This window comes from Candida theae (assembly GCF_024610275.1).
Source record: "Candida theae strain CBS 12239 chromosome Unknown scaffold4, whole genome shotgun sequence".
Taxonomy (NCBI): Eukaryota; Fungi; Ascomycota; class Pichiomycetes; order Serinales; family Debaryomycetaceae; genus Lodderomyces; species Lodderomyces theae.
The window spans coordinates 95,514-109,118 of NW_026261436.1; the positions used below are offsets into that span (position 1 = coordinate 95,514).

General features: G+C 39.3%; 5 protein-coding genes across 5 annotated transcripts; 2 read left to right on the plus strand and 3 right to left on the minus strand. All coding sequences in view use genetic code 12, as the record gives it.

Annotated features, from left to right (window-relative positions):
- Positions 1 to 1,236: 1,236 nt before the first annotated feature.
- Positions 1,237 to 2,106, plus strand: FRP3 (putative ammonium permease; the record flags this gene model as incomplete). The annotated part of the gene is made up of 1 exon (XM_051751902.1): positions 1,237 to 2,106. The coding sequence occupies one exon, from the start codon at positions 1,237 to 1,239 to the stop codon at positions 2,104 to 2,106; it is 870 nt and encodes a 289-aa protein (XP_051608810.1).
- Positions 2,107 to 2,804: 698 nt separating this feature from the next.
- PEX22 (Pex22p) lies at positions 2,805 to 3,350 on the minus strand (the record flags this gene model as incomplete). Its single annotated transcript, XM_051751903.1, has 1 exon — positions 2,805 to 3,350. The coding sequence occupies one exon, from the start codon at positions 3,348 to 3,350 to the stop codon at positions 2,805 to 2,807; it is 546 nt and encodes a 181-aa protein (XP_051608811.1).
- A 1,951-nt stretch (positions 3,351 to 5,301) lies between these two features.
- Positions 5,302 to 7,287, plus strand: AMO2 (Amo2p; the record flags this gene model as incomplete). The annotated part of the gene is made up of 1 exon (XM_051751904.1): positions 5,302 to 7,287. The coding sequence occupies one exon, from the start codon at positions 5,302 to 5,304 to the stop codon at positions 7,285 to 7,287; it is 1,986 nt and encodes a 661-aa protein (XP_051608812.1).
- A 140-nt stretch (positions 7,288 to 7,427) lies between these two features.
- Positions 7,428 to 11,774, minus strand: LTE1 (mitotic regulator; the record flags this gene model as incomplete). The annotated part of the gene is made up of 1 exon (XM_051751905.1): positions 7,428 to 11,774. The coding sequence occupies one exon, from the start codon at positions 11,772 to 11,774 to the stop codon at positions 7,428 to 7,430; it is 4,347 nt and encodes a 1,448-aa protein (XP_051608813.1).
- An 891-nt stretch (positions 11,775 to 12,665) lies between these two features.
- KGF57_002578 (uncharacterized protein) lies at positions 12,666 to 13,561 on the minus strand (the record flags this gene model as incomplete). The annotated part of the gene is made up of 2 exons (XM_051751907.1): positions 12,666 to 13,217; positions 13,400 to 13,561. 2 exons carry the CDS (start codon positions 13,559 to 13,561, stop codon positions 12,666 to 12,668), a joined length of 714 nt encoding a protein of 237 aa, XP_051608814.1.
- Between the last annotated feature and the right edge of the window lie 44 nt (positions 13,562 to 13,605).

Genomic DNA, 13,605 nt, shown 5'->3' on the forward strand with positions numbered 1-13,605 from the left:
ATTAAAAATTAGCTGACATCCGCTTCAAAGACCACCACAATACCTAAGTTGAATGTTGACGTGTCTACATAGCCTATTAACGTTGAGCAACACGTTATTTCCAATCCAAATTAAGCAAAAGTCATTGTACTACAGTTCAACAAATTGGCTGATGTTTTTTTTTTTTTTTTTTAAAGTGATTCGATTGCATGTATTATATATCGACGGGTAGGAAAGGAAAGGAAAGGAAAGGAAAAAAGAAAAATTAAAATTTTAAAGTATTTCGGAGTTTTCTTTTTTTTTTTTTTTTTGGTTATATAATTTGCCGGGAAAACCATTAGAATCTTTGCAAGCTGCTAGGCAAATAATATCTCTTGTGGGCAGATGGTACCAGAGAAAATACCAAGGTAGCCTCAACACCGCTTTCATGTGAAGCAACACCACAAGTCCCTCTGGTCAAATTTGCCTGTTTTAATTCTCCGTCAAAGTTTCTCGGACGAAATAGCGGAAATGCGAATCAAATGGACACAACTACATTGCGAAGAGAGGTTCCACTTTGAAGCGCATAAATGGGAAAATCGATATAGATTACCAAGCGACTTGCATTTATGATGGAGGAAAAATCGGACTTGCCGCCGAATCGGATAACGAGACAACAAAAAGATTCAAGACACCCGCTCACTTCCAAAGAGGGTTGTATATTGGTTACTGGGGGATAACACGATGTTCGCTTCTACAGTATGTCGGTCATTATTTAGTAAAAGTTTATATTTATTTATTTACTTACCCAACCCATTTGTGCAGCTAACGACAACACCACCACAACAACACTTATAGTACTGTACACTGTCTATATATGAATGCCTTGCACCACAACTTTTGCATCAACACAAAACCACTCTCTGCTTTGTGCTACTTGTGAAGTTAAATTTTTCTCTCTCTCTCTCTCTCTCTCTCTCTCTCTTTCTCTCTGTTTAACAAATGACGAAAAAAAAGGTGCATCATCACCCACAAATCCATATACCCCATATAGTTTCCTTAAAATTCACTATATATTACATTTAATATCTCTCTTTGCTACAGATTCTCATCAGTTAAATTAGCTTACATCAAGGAACAAACAAAACCTTTGAAGTTAATTTTTTTTTTTTTTTCAACTTACATTGCTAATAGCATCCAATAACTCACTTAGTAACTCACACACACCTTACGTCTAGTATCAAGTTTCATTCACCACTTCGCACTGAATTATTAACCATGTCTACACAAGAGCCAGTTTCTGCCCATCCGGCAAATCAAGACGAAATCACTGCTCACCATGACGGTCAACAGCAAGAGCAGCAGCACACTAACCAAAACAATGACACATATGGACCACACTGGGGTCAAGTTCGATCTGATGGGGACTATGTCTACTTTGGTAATGAGAGGTACTTGCGTTCTGAATTGGCCCAGGCTTTCGGTGGTATGATGAACCCAGGTTTGGCTCCACCACAAAAGCCAGAGTATGCTAACCCAGCTCCATTGGGTTTGAGTGGTTTCGCATTGACGACTTTTGTCCTTAGTTTGATCAATTGCCAAGCCAGAGGAGTTACCATTCCAAATATTGTTGTTGGTTTGGCTTATTTCTATGGTGGTGCAGCTCAGTTGATTGCTGGTTTGTTTGAACTTGTTTTGGGAAACACCTTTGGTGGTGTTGCATTGTGTTCATATGGTGGTTTCTGGATGTCTTGGGCTTCCATTCAAACCCCAGCTTTTGGTATTGTTGCTGCTTACACTGGTCACACTCAAGAATTGCAGTTTGCGTTGGGTCTTTTCTTACTCGCGTGGGCTATTTTCACTTTTTTCATGATGGTTATGACGCTTAAATCTACGTTGGCATTCTTTTTGTTGTTCTTTTTCTTGACCATTACGTTTTTGTTGTTGGGAATCGGTGAGATTTCACAAAGAGTTGGTGTCTCTAAAGCTGGTGGTGTTTTTGGTGTCTTGACTTCTTTTATCGCTTGGTATAATGCTTATGCCGGTCTTGCTAATCCACAAAACAGTTATCTCGTTGTTTCTGCCATTCCTTTACCAGACTTGGAAGACCGTTGGAGATCGAAAAAGGCAAAGAAGACCGAAGCTTAAAGATGAGTTATCCATAAAGACAAATAAGTAATTGCTTTAATTCTTTATTTTAATTTTTTTTATTTTTTATCTAAGGACTGCCCCTTTTTCGCAATCGTTCAAAGAGAATCCTTTTCCCTTTAACTATATTGTCACGTTTATAGTTTATATTTATGACTGTACAATACAGAATTTATATTTATTTGATGCTTATTGTTTATAGGTTTCGAAGAAGAAGCAGACACATGCAAAAATGTAAAACAAAGTTTCACTATGTTTTTGAGAATGTTCATTTAGGCAGGTTAAAGAGAGGATTGTAGGTTTACACTGAAGTAGGTTCCCAGCTGTTAGACTTGTACACGTACTTGTTGTAACTAAAGATACCCCATTTCAGTTACTGATTCGGGATCTCACATCTGACCTTGACTTAGAAAAGATTATGCGTGTAAGTGTATTTGGTCCTAATCGGAGTTCGATCATTTTCGGTTCCATTGACGCGTTTTTGAACTCTGGTTTTGTTGCGACAAAAGGACCGGGAAAGAGAAGTAAAGTTACCAATGTTCAATCTAACTACCCCCAACATCTAATGCATCATGTATATATATATGTATATTCATTATGTAATAAATTCTTTCTCCTGAAAAAGTGGAGACTGTAGAATTATATAAGTAATGGTAAGAAATGCCCATTTTGAATCCCTCCCTACATACTCATTACGCTTAATTAAACACTGGCTTTACCTGTAACAATAAGTCCTGGTCTTGCTCCACATTGATGATAGTTCTGATAAAGTTGCGCAAATCCAGTGATAGATTCGTATAATTGATACCCAAGTCATCACTGCACAACAATAAACAATCAGGTTTTAGATTCTTCAATATCTGTAAGTATCCTTGCACGTTGGAGCACTTGAGTAGCTTGAAATTTGGTGGGATCTTCACATTCAAGTCATCTTCACTCAAGTTTGGCGGAATGATAAATATCATATTTTCTTGTGTGGTAAGGATCTCGTTGAGCGGCAACTGAGACGATAGGAAGGATGAGGAAAGCGTGATTGCAATTGTCTTATTAAGGTACTTCTTTGATATGGTGAATGGCTTGGTTGTAGAAGTTAAAGATGTCTGGTTAAAAGTGTCTTGAGTAGACTGTGATGAGGATGATTTGAGGTACGAGTCATATACCTTGTAAGATATTGCAACAGCTGATGTTGCTATTAGGGCGGCCAAGTATAACGTAGGGTTTCTTTGTGCTCTCCTGCTCATCATGGTTGGTGGGTTTATGGATAAAAATGATATGTCTTTGCGTAGTTTCGAGAATATGGGTGTCAAATTGTGACACGAAAGCAGTTGTCAAATAGTGTGGATAATGCGGTAGGTATGCGACGAATAGAAAAGTGTTTGTTGATTCTCTTTGAAAATCTGATATCAATTCCTTTCTTGTCAAATTTCTTTCTTCGTGTTACCGATAGATGTGGGTATATATATATCCCTTTAGCTTTTGGATTCTAGATGCGAAAAGTTGATGATTACAAAGGTTGACTCAAAAATTTTGTTGAGAGATTTCTGAATTTCTTTTTTTTTTTTTTTCTTCTCTCCAAAGTGGGTCTTGTTTCCTCTATGTCAGGGTTATATTGGATCTCCAAATGCAAAACAAGGTGTATGCTGTTGTCAAATGATAAGAGAAGCCCTTACAAAGTTGATTGAATCTAATGTGGACCTTTTTATATGAAGTGGTCTGTCAGACCACCCTTTTTCCGAAGACTCAAGGCGAAACTCGGGTGTTTCAGGATCATCTGACGCAATCGGGTGACTGGAAAAAAATGTCTAACATCATATGGTAGCATCTCGATCCACGTGACTACTTCCATTATTTTTGCCCAACAAATTTTTTAACTACTATGGAGGGGAAGGGGTATGTGAGATTAAAATAAAACAACCTTTCCTTTTTGCACGTTACCCTCCCACACCTCAGCCAACCCCACTATTCTTATTGTAAGTTCTCCTTCTTTCCTCCACACATTGAAGACGCAACTGGGACATCCAATGAAAGGTGTCATTCATTTGTCAATTTGACTAGCATCTGTTATTGTTTTATGTTGTGTGAGGGGCTTGAGAAGGTTACAATTCTATTCGGTCACTTTTAATCTTCTCTGAAGTGGGGATGTGTTTAGTTTTCATTATCGCTGTTGTAGCTATCAGAAGTGCCAACCACTTAACAGCAGCGGTGATTTGGTATCTTATGGAACGTTTATATCAATTCTCAACATTGTACAGTTGAAGAAATGCTCTTTCAATGACTTGGATGACATTTCTACGTTTCAAAATTATGGCAAACACATGTTAGCGACTTGTCTTAAAGATACTCTTCTGCATCGTACTTGCTTACGATAAGACAAAGCATGTCAGAAGACCGATAAACAAACTCCTGTACGATAAACCTAATCCTATCGTGATTTCTTACCCAATGAGGTTAGACCAAAGAGAAAATCTGCAGCTCATCAGCTGATGGAGGTCCAAAGTAATTCGCTAAATAATGAAGAGACCGTTATCGAGTTGGAAGCGCAGGACGGAATATAATAAATTACCTAAAAGAGAGCACTCGCTGCGCATTTCACTTCCCAAAGTAGTAAGTAGAGACGCAACAAAAATGCAGTCGTCTCCAACGCATGTCTGGTACGTCATGCCATTCGTCACTTAGAGCTAAATCGTCAGTGTAGTCAATGGTAAGTAAATGGACACCCGTTTCTAGTCTTTCAACAACGATTACCCCCAACGGTCCCGCTGGAGAAAGAGCAACTACTGAAACAGGGTCGTAAAGTTGTTGTTTTTTTTTTTCGCAACTTTGATCTGGGAAGCGCGATACGACAAGAAGCGGCTCTCTTTGGTGCAATTGCTTTGCTGTGGTGTGAAAGTAAAAAAATATGAAGGGGGTGGGGATTACTTGTTTTGGCATGTTTAGCGCATTGTCCATATCGAGAACAACTTTATCGCGACTGTCGGAAAAAAATAGGTATCTACTTTTGTGCAACTTCATTAATTTTTCAACTATGGCGTCTATCAAACAAGTCCATCAAAAAGTCAGATTTCGAGGATATTTAAAGGATGCAATATGTCTTAAGGTCAGCTTCTCTAAACTTCAAGAAAGTCGTTTTTCTTTTTTTTTTTTCTTTTCCTTTCTTTTTTATTATTTCATTAATTATCAGCAGGTTCTTCCACGATGTCGATTCATCCATTTGCCCCCGCCAAGGACTACGAAATTAGATTAGCTTCAAAGTTGGTCAAAGATGCTTACCCAGCTTCCGCTAACGTCCATTTTGTTCAAATTGATAGATGTGATCCGCCAAAGAAATCAATGATTGAATACCTTGCAGCTGAAAGAGAAGGATTGCCAACTCCACAAATTCCAAGAATTTTCTACTGCTACTATTACACCAATACTTTTGACTTTAACAAGGCCTTGGTCAATGTCACAGTTGGACACATCATCACAAAAGTTCAACAACCAAAGGGTGTTTTTGGACCACATTTGCCGGATGATATGGGAGAAATGGAAAAGCACTGTCTCAACCATCCTGCTGTTAAAGCCGAAATTGAAAAGTTGAAGTTGCCAAAAGGTTACAGTGTCAGAAATGATCCTTGGATGTATGCTATTGATAATCCAAACGAGAAGAGACTTATGATTCAGTGCTTCATGTACGTTTTGGCTGGTAATGGTCACAGTGAGTCCAATCATTACTCCTTGCCTTTGAAGTTTTCGCCAGTTTTCGAAGCTTTTACCAAAAAATTCATTAGAATTGATCTTTTGCCAGGAGGATTTGATGAAACAACAGTGCCAACCGGACCATGGCAAGAAGTTCCATGTAGCGAATACCATCCTGACTTGAACGGGGAAACTGTGGCAAGGGATGTCAAACCATTGTTGGTTTCGCAACCAGAAGGACCATCGTTTACTGTCAAGGATGGTTTGGTCAAGTGGCAAGGTTGGGAGTTTAGAGTTTCTCCAACTGTTAGAGAGGGTTTTGCTGTGTATGATGGTTGGTTCAAGGGAAGACAAGTATTTTACAGAATCTCATTGTCTGAAATGACTGTCCCTTATGGTGATCCAAGAAAGCCATATCATAGAAAGCAAGCTTTCGATTTGGGAGACTGTGGGTTTGGTGCTCATGGTAACAGGTTGGCTTTGGGATGTGACTGTTTGGGTGTCATCAAGTACATGGATGGACATAGTATCAATGCCCAAGGTGAACCATTCACCATTCCAAACACGGTTTGTATGCATGAGCAAGATGATGGGTTGTTGTACAAGCACGTCAACTATAGAACTTTGAATGCTGTTGTTGCAAGAAAGAGAATATTTATAGTTCAAACAATTGCAACCGTTGCCAATTACGAGTACATCATCAACTTGAAATTTGTCACTGACGGCTCCATTGATATTGAAACTAGAGCCACTGGTATCTTGTCAACTATGCCAATTGATGAAAATGTCAAGGTACCTTGGGGTACCGTTGTTGCACCAAATTGTATGGCTGCTTACCATCAACACATCTTGTCATTCAGAATTGACCCTGCTGTCGATGGACACAAGAACACGGTTGTTTTCGATGACACCGTCAAGATGCCCAAGGATAACGACTTGAATCCATTTGGTATTGGGTTTGTTACCGATCGCCACTATGTTGAAAAAGCAGGATATGTCGAACAATCTCCATTCACAAACAGAACTTACAAGATCATCAACGAAAATATCATCAACCCAATTTCCAAAACTCCAGTTGGCTACAAGATCGGTATGCCAGCTAGACAAATGTTGTTGGCCGATAAAGATTCGTTCAACACAAAGAGAGCCAAATTCGCTACTCAACAAGTTTGGGTCACAAAATACCGTGACCATGAATTGTTTGCTGCTGGAGAATTTACCAACCAATCTCAAAAAGATACCGGTATTGGTGTGTGGGCCAATGGTGTTGATGATGTCAGAAATGAAGATTGTGTTGTTTGGGCCACCTTGGGATTCACACATATTCCAAGAGTAGAGGATTTCCCAGTCATGCCGGTGGAGACTCACAATATCCAGTTGGCACCATTTAACTTTTGGGATAGGAACCCTGCTTTGGATATCCCTCAAGCTAACAACACTTTCAACAAGAGTATTTTGGTAGAAGGGAAAAATGAAGATGCTTGCTGCAAAACAAAGATATAGATTGCGGAGAAGCTTGTTAGAAATAGTAATAATTTTAATTGAGAGGTACTGTATCAAAGGTTTGATTTATTTTGTAGTTTCGTTTAATATTAAAATAATCTATCAATTGTTAAATAACGTAAGAATTAAATATATGACTCTTAATCAAGCCGGCATGAGATACAATAGTTCATCTCTTCTTCATCCAACGACTTAATATACAAACACTTGGACAACAAGTCAGGTTGCACTTCCATTTGATAATTGCCCGACCACTCAATACATTGTGATAATGACTTGACAATGTGCACCGAAGTTCTAAACTTTGAGAAATTTATTAATTCAGGCGCATCCTTATTGTTGTTATTGTTGTTGTTAACAACACTGGGTCTTTCAGCATTAAAAGTCAAATCTGACAAATACAACCCGACAAACGGGATGCAACCTTTCGATGGTTTTACGTGATTTATGGATAACCTGATATTTAGGAAATTTTTCAAAGGCGATGCAAACTCCTCTAGCGTCTTTAAAGTCAATATATCACCAGGTGGTAAGTTGCGCCATGTATTTCTGAAACCTTGTACTTTTTGCGAAGTCAATGCCAAAATAACTTGCATCAATGTTCCATAATTTTGTAAGTCTAAACAATGTTGTGCAATATGAATGAACCGAGAGATTATATGGACTCTTTCCGTTTGGCTTTGAGTCAAAAGAATCTCCGATATGATCCAATTCACCATCAAATTGAATCTAGCAATCACCAAGTTGACCCCTTTATTCTTAATGTAGTAGTCATCATTGACAATAATTTCTAGCCAACTGTTTACCGGGGTCAACTTCTTGTTCCATTTCAATTCAATCAAATCCTTCCAATCCACTTCTTGTAGCATGTCCTTTTCAATAATGGTAAAATGATTAGCCAAGGACTTTGAGTCAAACGACAAAACAAATGAGATATGAGCGTTATTGTCCATAATGTGCTTCACCGACAAAAGATCGCTTGACGGAGCATAATGGTCAAGAATTATCTTCGGTGATGGATGCTCCTTGACTTCGGGTCCGTTTATCTTTCCAGGTTGCTGAAAATCAAACACCTCCATATTGACTGCATCATCTAGACTCGAAGTAGATTGATTGCTTGAACTTTCTGTCCGGGTTGTTGGGTGCTTTCTAATCGGAGTTAAGGGATTAACATGGCTAAAATCAAAAGTGGAGTCAATTGCATCTTCGGTTTTCGCGTCGTTTATCTGTCTGAGTATAGCTTCCGTATCGTCCACTTGAATATCGCTATCATCTTCTCCGTCTTTTCTTTTAGGATTAAACACTGGAACAACCTTGCCCTCTAACTTACTGAAAGCATACTCAACAGGATCCTCGGTCGATTTCATTGATTCGTCTGGTATTGCTGCCAACTCCTTCAAGGCATGAGAGCTTATTCCAGGTATCATGATCGAGTTTGTTGCCGATCCCGTCTCTGCGGTATTTTGTGTATGTTCCACTCTGGTCGACTCACGTTTGCTCCTCATACCGACTGAAAAGATGGAACTATTTGCCAAATCTGCCGATGAATAATGCGAATGACGATTGTTGATCAGGCCGATATCGGCTTCGTTGAAAGGTAGCTCAGTAAGTGCCCCTAAGACACTAAACCTCACACTTTTGCGTGAGCCTCTTGAGTTTTGACTGGACATTCGTGATGGCACTAAATTAATGGAAGGACCGAGACCGAATTTTTGATCATTAGCGTCACCTCTAAGATTCTGAACCCCAGTCTTTTTTCTGAGTCCAGTGTAAACCACACTTTGTTTGCCTGAATTGCTATCATTAGTGATGGAAAATGCAGAGTCGTAACTGAGGTACGACACTAATGACTCTCTTTTATTTGCTGATGCATTCGAGCTGCGTGACATTTTGGAAAATCTCTTATTGTAAACAATGTGGGAGTGCTCACCTTCAATAAAGCTGACCCTGTTTGGCTTACCTGGTGGTGGACTCATGGCTATACCCAACTCAGCTACTTCTGCATCATACAGAGTAATATTGCTTGGAGTGGAAATAGTAGAAGTCTCAAATGATTGGGTAGACTGTTGAAAATTGAAATTGGGCGCCTCATATCGTTGGCCTTCTCCCTCTTTTGATTCACTGGATGAACAAAAATCACCTTGATCCTCTACATGCAGCATATTAGTGTCTCTATCTGCCGAGACATCTAGATCAACGACATCCTCATCGTTCCAGTTGATACTGGCCGGCTTCTGGAATGAGTCTCCAGATAGGTCCAACTCGTCAAGCACGTTCTCCGATATATTTCTTTCCACTTTTATTGTCTGTATCGGACCTTCTTCTTTTTCGTTTATTAGGTTGTCAATTTTGTTGATGTTCAACTCAGATAAATCATTTATATCAACGTCTTCCTCACTTTCATTCAAGATTTCAATAGGTTGCAAGTCAACATCGTAGTTGTTTTCATTGCCATCGGCTATCTTGGGAACATTCACAAATCTGTCACCGTCTTCATCAACGAAGTCGCCATCCACCTCGTGTATGATGCTACTGAAACCGGAACCGTTCGTATAGTATTGAATCAAGTACTCCAATTCATCGACGATTCGAGCACTTAATACATCCACTCGGTTTCCAATGCAAGTTTCGTCCACCACATCATCGGAATTGGGTACGAAATTCTCAAAAGTACTTTTTGTCGCATCCGACGCCGAATGGTTCCTATGAGTTGTCATTGAGGGCTTGATATCAACCCCAGAGCTACGAGAATGTGCTGAAAGTGATTTTTTCCAATTATCCATAACCTTCTTGACAGAGCTTTTTCTGGAAAGCAGGTCACGGCGGGCACCATCTATGACTGGAGGTTGAAAAAGATTATCCACTTCTGGGCCATACAGGCTCTGCTTTACGATTTTGCAGTCCATCTTCTTCACGGGTGTTGGTGGAATAATCGTCAAAACTTTTGATGTTGGAAGTCTGACATGCCCGTTTGTTGAAAACCCAACTTCTTTGCATGAATCAGATGCAAGTTTTTTGTCCTTCGTTGGCGTTGAAAGCTTCTCCTCCTTAGGTGGTACGTTGACCGTGGTTTTCTTTAAATCTAGCGATGAGTCTTTAATTTCCATCCGATTGTGTCTAGTAGTCTGGCTCAAAGCTCTTTTGTTTTTGGGCGAGAAACTTGTGGGTGTCCGTGGTGTATGTTGCTGCAGATCCGAAGCAATAATGAAGGGGGAAAGCCTTGCTGAGTTTTCAAACGAAGAGCCGAAAATTGGCGATTTAACCAATCTCTTTTGTTTTTGAATCTCATGGATTTTGTTGTTTATCGACAAACGAGATGACTGGTGGTGTAGTAATAGGTTGTTTATGGAGAATTGTGGATTCTCTTCCAGACCTGAGTCGCTATCAAAAATAAGCATTTTGTGATGTGTTCTCAGATCGTACAATGAAAGCATGGCCGACCGACGATATGAAGGATTCGTGTGAATGGATATTTCTGTGTTTGATTTTGAAAGTCTTTTAGACTTCTTGAGCTCATTAGTTAAAGGTACGGTGTAGTTGAATATAGATGTCTCTTGCAGACTATTATTGAGGTCTAGTCCTAGAAGCCAAAATTTGTTCAACAAAGTTAGCCAGTGCATTTTCAAATCACCTAGAATTTTCGTGACGTAAAGGTGGTCTCCTGAAACTATGAAATTACCCTTGTAAATCAAATTTGACTCTGATATTATGCCGTTGATGGTCAGAGAAAATATGTCGCATAGTTCGTGGTTGTCATCAAAGTCGTCAACAAAGTAGTTGATAATCCAATGCCGTAACACAACAAACGTTCGAAGTAAAACCAATTTTCCAATTTTGGTATTTGTTTCTGTGCCTGAGTTGATGTACTGAAGCGACCAAATTAGTCTCGTCGTTATCAAGTTCATAATGACAGTGCTGGTGGAAAACATTCTATACGTTAGGAAAAAGTCACTTATAAGATTGTAATCGATAACTTCTGGTGAAGTCATTTGGACAATCAATGCTTGAAGTGTAGCATGGTTAATGATTTCCTGCTTCTGATCGTCATATTTAACCAAACTGATGTCAGAATTGTCCTTGGGCAAACAGGGGAACAACTTTTCGTCGTCAAAGATGGATTCGTTGTGTTTATTGTATTGATACTGTGGACTAACATGTTTTTGGTAGATTCCTGTATCCGAAAGCGATTTCGGAATCTGGTTTGCTATTCCTCCCAAACTTTCGGCATTGATTTCCGGTAGTTGTTGTTGAGAGGTGGGATTCTGTTCAAAAGCATCTTGTTCACCTGAGTTGTGAATTTGCTCTGGTTCAATCGATTCAACTGAGCGATCTTCTTGCTCCCCCTCATCCACCATTACCGATCCAGAATTGGGTGCTTGTTCTGGCTGGTGCTCCTCCCTCTTCTCCTCAGCTTGTGCAATTGAATGCCCGCTGGCATCACCGTACTGCTCATTCTGCCGAGATATGGCTGAGTCAAGGTCATCCATCTCGCTATTAGTGGTACTGCTGAGATAAGGTAGTAAGCACTATTTGCGGATCGAATTGAATTGAATTGAATTGAAGGTTTTTGTTATTGGTTCACTATGTTCACGATTATGGTTTGTATACGTTTTTCTGTTTCTTAAAATGAATTGACTAAAATAGTTTGCCTTCTGTGACTAAAGAAAAAATAAAAAAAAATAAAAAAAATAAAGAGAATTATAGATTGTGATTGGGGAAGGGGACGGGCGGTTAGAATGTTATGGGTTTGTTGTGGGTTTGTTGTTGGTTTGTTGTTGGTTTGTTGTGGTTTCGTAATTTCAAACAAAATTCTTTTTGTTTTTGATTCCAATGTTTACATTTAATTTTTCTTTCCTATTGTCTTTGTTTACAATTCAATTTTGTACGCGACTCTCTCTCTCTCTCTTGAATGTGCTTGCTACAAACGGATACAATATTATATCTGTCTGGGTCGTTGTTGCGACACGAGTCGTTTGCGATACGACAAAGAATAGAAGAATACAGAGATTTAGACGGTGATTTACATGTTGGCATTCTCGCCTTTTCTCGGATTTTAAGCTATCTCGTAAGTAATTGAGCGACATTCTTAGACGAAAAGATATTCATTGAGCAAGTGCGGAATGCAGACCATTATATTGTGCTCCCCTGTTCAAAACTGGACGGTTATGCTCCTGTCATTGTCGCACATTGGAAATTCGATAGTCGCCATCTGTATCTCCAGCGGATATACTAAAGGGTGCCAAGTGCATTGAGAACACTGACAAAGAACTGTAATTAGTGCCACTTGTAATACTGCCCTGCTATTTGAGCCCTCGCGCTAGGAGCAACCCTTGTATCAAGCATCACTAAAGCAAACATCACCCTCACATGTAATTCTCTTAGCTCATATTCTGTTTGATTGCGCTTTTCAAAGCATCAAAAGGCGACTTTCTGAATTCGGGATTTTTCAACACGTTGCCAAAATTCTTGTGCTCCTCTATCATGATTTTCTTGAGACCAGTCGTTTTTGTCGGGTTGGGTGCGTTTGACTTCTTCTTCGTCTTCTTACTATCAACAAACTCAGTTGGGGACAGCTTGATCAATTTTGTCAGCTTAGACTCCGCATCGTCTCCTGTAGGTAGACTTAGTAACAATTCGTCCATCTTGGGTTTCAACTGCTCTTTTTCTTTCCTCTTGCGTCTACGCAATGAAGACTTACTGATTCCTGCCCCAGTATTGAATGTGACTTTATTGGCCAATTTATTAATAAACTGATCACTTTTTTCTTGCTGTTTCTGCTTCTTGGTGGTTTTAGCTAATTTAAGTAAGGGATTTTCATGATAACCTGGCTCATTTGTATGTTGCGATTCCTTAAATTCGGTAATCTTATTAGCAAGTTGAGACTTTCGCTGCGACTTGTCCCTCAAAGATGATTTCTTCTTTATTTTCACCTAGAGTTGTAGTTAGTAACATAGATTTAAGAAAAAAGAAAGTGTTTTATCGAATACGAAAGTCTCACTACTTACCATTGCGCTGATAAAGAACTCGATTATCTTGTCTCTCTGATGAGATGATTTCTAACTTTTATAAAATTTTTTTTTTTTCTACCCTTTATCTCCTCCATTTGCTTCACATCCAGGTCATCCTCCAACAATCCAAAAGCCCAATATCCAACGGGAACCCTCACCAAGCTCAATCCCAAACCAGCATTCTTTGCAAAATCAACCTCGCTGTAGAATGTGTCCCAGTGGTAGTTCAAAAAAGGACTTGGCTCGAATGTTGAAGACTTGAGCATAGGCGGTGTTCGTCAACCGGAAGTTTGCCACATAGTTCTTCTAC